Raw genomic sequence first — 4,099 nt, forward strand, 5'->3', positions numbered from 1 at the left:
ATCTTCATATCTTCACTCCTCCTCATCATGCTATATAGTTTGTAGTTTTTTAATTCTGTCACAGTGTAACAGGCAGGTGTCTTTGATTTAAACAGCAGTCTGCACTTTATTCCAGGTTCAGGCTGGTTTATTGTCATTTACAAATACAGAATATACAGCAAATAAATGTCGTTCCTGGTGGCTCAGGTGCTAATGGACTGACTGTTTTAACTCATGCACTATGGGACTGCCTCCCCCTTACTCTCAGTCTGTACCGCATTTTAAAAACCCACATGTACAAATTATGTTTATATGTGCTAGCTACAGTTTTTTACAGGTTTTAAACTAGTTACTTATTACATTGCTTTTATTGCTGATGAGTATCTGCTTTTGATTTAAACTGTACTCTTACGTGCCGTTAAGTTGTATGTCTCTATCAATACCATTATGCATTGCTTTTATTGTTGACCATTATGTCTCTTGGAACTGCTGTTTTGAAAAGAGCTATATAAATAAAATTTATTATCATTATTATTATAAATATACAAATACTCAAAAAGACATTCATACACACAGCAAACGTTAAAAAGTGTGTTGTGTGTGTGTATCTGTTACATATATTTAAAATAGCTATAATTGTTTAGATGTCAAATGCCAATGAAGGGGTTGCTCATAGGGACGAATCTACAGCTCCCCCTCAGCTTTACAATGAGCTTCAGCCCATTGTTTAGCTGTCCACCCTCCAATTTTACTGTTCTGGTTCACTCTGAACGCTCTCATAGCGCCTGTACACTCCCCACTCAGCAGCAAACAGCAGACAGACACAGTTAGAGACTAGCTGGTGAACACAGAGGAGCATTTAGCAGCTAAAGAACAAGATATAAAGAGTTGGTAGAGACCAAAAACAGACCAAAAAGAGAGAGAATATTGGGCTTGAATTCATCAGGTAGACAGAAACACAACTTCATCTAAATGATAATGTTGCTCTGTAACTGCTGGGTGTGTACATAAGCAACTGATAGTCAAGTTCACCATCTCAACTTAAAAGAAGAGGATATTTCAGTGTTGTGTTCACTACTTTTGGCTGATTCTAAGTAGTTTAAAAAGCAACATAGATGGTGTTTCAGTGGTAGAGAACAAATGAGAGAGGTCAGCCTTAGTTTATCTCCTCAACGTGACTGCTGTGTTATTAAAGGGTAATTTCGGTAGTTAGGATGTCGTTACTGTAACCCCACAGAGGAGATTTCAGAATAAGACTCTACACAGGCTGGATCATGTGAAAGGAACAGAAAGCATTTAATTTCTCTGAAGGTTCGCGTTGTCACACACTTATAATGACAATCTGAGTCGGTCAGCACTTTTAATGGAAATAAGGATTTTGTTGTAGGTCACTTTGTCTCAGTGCTGGACCAAATTCACAAGAAAATGAGGTCCAGGTTGAAAAACACAGATGTTACCTTTTAAGGCAAAGCTGCATTAATACTTGCTTTGCTTTGAGGCAGCAGAAGAAGTTGTAAACTCAACATTGATATATTATCCCCTAAAGCGGTGATTGATGATGAATGTATGAAGCACAATTGTCACCTTTTAACTCTGTTTTTGGCCTCCAGCAACTCATGAGAAAAATATCTTTAAACTGCTATTTAGCAGCTTAAAGTGAGCTTGGTGAGCTCCACTATGCTCACCAGCTCGTTGCTAACTTTGCCTGTCTGCTGTTTGTCAGAACTTTTTACTGAAAGTCTTATGAGAGCACTGGGAGTGAATCAAAACAGTGAAATTGTCGCAAAACCAAAACAATGAGCTGAAAGACGCTAGAAAGCTCCACAGAGCTGAGAACTGCAGAGCCAAGTAAGAACTAAGAACATGAAAGAATTACAGTGTTGGTGTAGTGTATGCTTTATTTACTGGACCAGGTTCCTGATTCCAGTGTGTATTCTGGGGGCTGGGCCTTTAAAATCCTGAAGCCTCCACTTAAAGGTGGAATTCCAGATAAGACTATTGTATGTGCATATTTTGTAGTCGCCGTTATCGGCTCAGTGCAGGTTTGTTTACACTGAGAGATGATATGAGGCAAAAGCCTGCATCAATTCATCGACATCCAACCTTCCCAGGAACTGCAGGTACATGCCTCAGGGCTGTTTGAACACTGCACTTCCTCTTCCATCCTGTTGACTGCATTTCAACAGAGAACAGACCAGAGAGGACTACTCTGAAAATACAACTTCTATTCAATGAGGAAAACCATGAGATACTACAGAAGGCTCCAGAAAAAGCCAGTAGTTAAGACTTTTTTTTGACAAACTTCCTTTTCCAGGGTCATTAATCAACTTTCAAAACTTAATATTCCACCTTTGCTTCACACTTGAGGTGTTTCTTACATTTATGGTACATGTCCTTATTTACAAACCTATAAAATATGTATAATTTCTCTTGTGTAATACTACCTTTAATATGTTAAATTAGAAAGCTTTTTTTTTTTTTAAGTTTTCTTTAGGCCTTTTATTGCCTTTATTTGACAGTGACAGCTGGAGATAGACAGGAAAGGGGGGTAGAGAGAGGGGATGACACACAGCAAAGGGCCACAGATCGGATTCGAACCCTGGGCCGCTGCAGAACCCCATTAGAAAGCTATTTAGGATACACTGAACTCTTGGGGCTTCTAAATATTAAAATTACACAATCTCACAAACTTAAGAGGAAAAAAACTTTTTTAAATTTTCGTTGAACTCCTCAAACTCAAAAACACACAACAACTTGTTGCAAGCAGACTCTGCTTAATTCTCAAGATGAACTTTAGGACTTAAACGAACAAAACTGTGACAGACGTGAACTTAATTTGTCAAACATCATATTCAGTGGTGCAGTGCAGGATATACACCGGTACACCCACTTATTTCTCAGTCGACATTCGATGTACCCACTTCTAACTCCGCTCTGATGTGCATAATTTAGTAGAGGAATACTCAAAGTGCATAATTATGTCGTGGTCTCACTCTATAGTCTGTGGGCTAGTACTGAGTACAAAATCTGCAGCTCTTCTATGGCTATTGTTTATTCCATAACGATCCTTACTCCCTGAAGTCTAGTAGCAGATGTTAAGTGACAATGTGAAAATACCACTGGCCCATTATTGAGTGAAGTAAATATGCGAGTACATGTCACTGTTTTATAACACGGGGCGTTTATCCTTTGCTGGATGTGCTGCTTAAAAAAAACTATTTCTCCATTTCTCCAGGCAGAGGCAGGCCCACCTGCAGTGAAGAGCGGGGATATGAAATCACATTAAACAGCTAGTGTGGACACAAGGAATGATTACAGTGACCACAAACTGTTTACATGTACAGATGGGCATAAGAGAACTGTTTTAAGAAAGACTTGAAGAAAATGTGAACATACTCTTGAAGTATTCATGTGCAAGAGACTCCATTAACTAAAGTCTGTGAGTGTGGAATAAACCATTTTACTCCAAAAGAGCAAATGTAAGAAACAAAAAACAAACAATAATATACAAATAAAGTTCCTGGAAGTCTTTTTCCAAGTACATTCCCATCAAATCTCATCACAGCTCGAGTTAATTAAAGATGAATCTTTGTTCAATATTTGGACAAACATCTCGTTGGACTTTACCAATCGAGGTTGCCATGGTAACGGTGGCTTGTTTAAATAGAACGAGAGGTCAATAGTTAATGGACAACATCACAAGTTTTCTATTAACTCCTGTGTACATACACACATGTTCACACACATTTAAACCCAGACAGTCCTGCATGCCTTCATTCTGAGTCACAGATCATGAATCACCTAATCACCCTCTTTGCTCTTAGGATGTACGTGTGTGTGTGTGTGTGTGTGCGTGTGCGTGTGCGTGTGCGTGTGCGTGTCCTACCCTTCTTTGGCGGACAGGTCGAGGTGTGTGTGGATGTCCAGCAGGACTTCTTTAAAGAAGCGCAGCCTCTCACGCTCGGCCTCCTGGGTGAGGTCGAACACCTGCTCCATGTCCTCCATGTAGCGAGGGTTACAGCGGTTCAGCTCCTCCAGGGCCTTCGTGTAGCGCTCCTTCATCTGACACACACACACACACACACACACACACACAGAGCACACACTGAGCACACACTGA

General features: G+C 39.8%; 1 protein-coding gene across 4 annotated transcripts in view; it reads right to left on the bottom strand.

Annotated features, from left to right (window-relative positions):
• Positions 1–4,099, bottom strand: part of pacsin3 (protein kinase C and casein kinase substrate in neurons 3) — a 38,391-nt gene that overhangs the window by 13,313 nt on the left and 20,979 nt on the right. For all 4 annotated transcript variants that reach the window (XM_035651957.1, XM_035651960.1, XM_035651958.1 and 1 more), the window contains one exon: positions 3,866–4,041. In XM_035651957.1, the coding sequence (XP_035507850.1) occupies positions 3,866–4,041 (176 nt within the window). The remainder of the gene's footprint in view (positions 1–3,865; positions 4,042–4,099) is intronic.

The sequence above is a fragment of the Morone saxatilis genome, unplaced genomic scaffold, assembly GCF_004916995.1.
Source record: "Morone saxatilis isolate NCDOM2014 unplaced genomic scaffold, NCSU_SB_2.0 Contig11, whole genome shotgun sequence".
Classification (NCBI taxonomy): Eukaryota; Metazoa; Chordata; class Actinopteri; family Moronidae; genus Morone; species Morone saxatilis.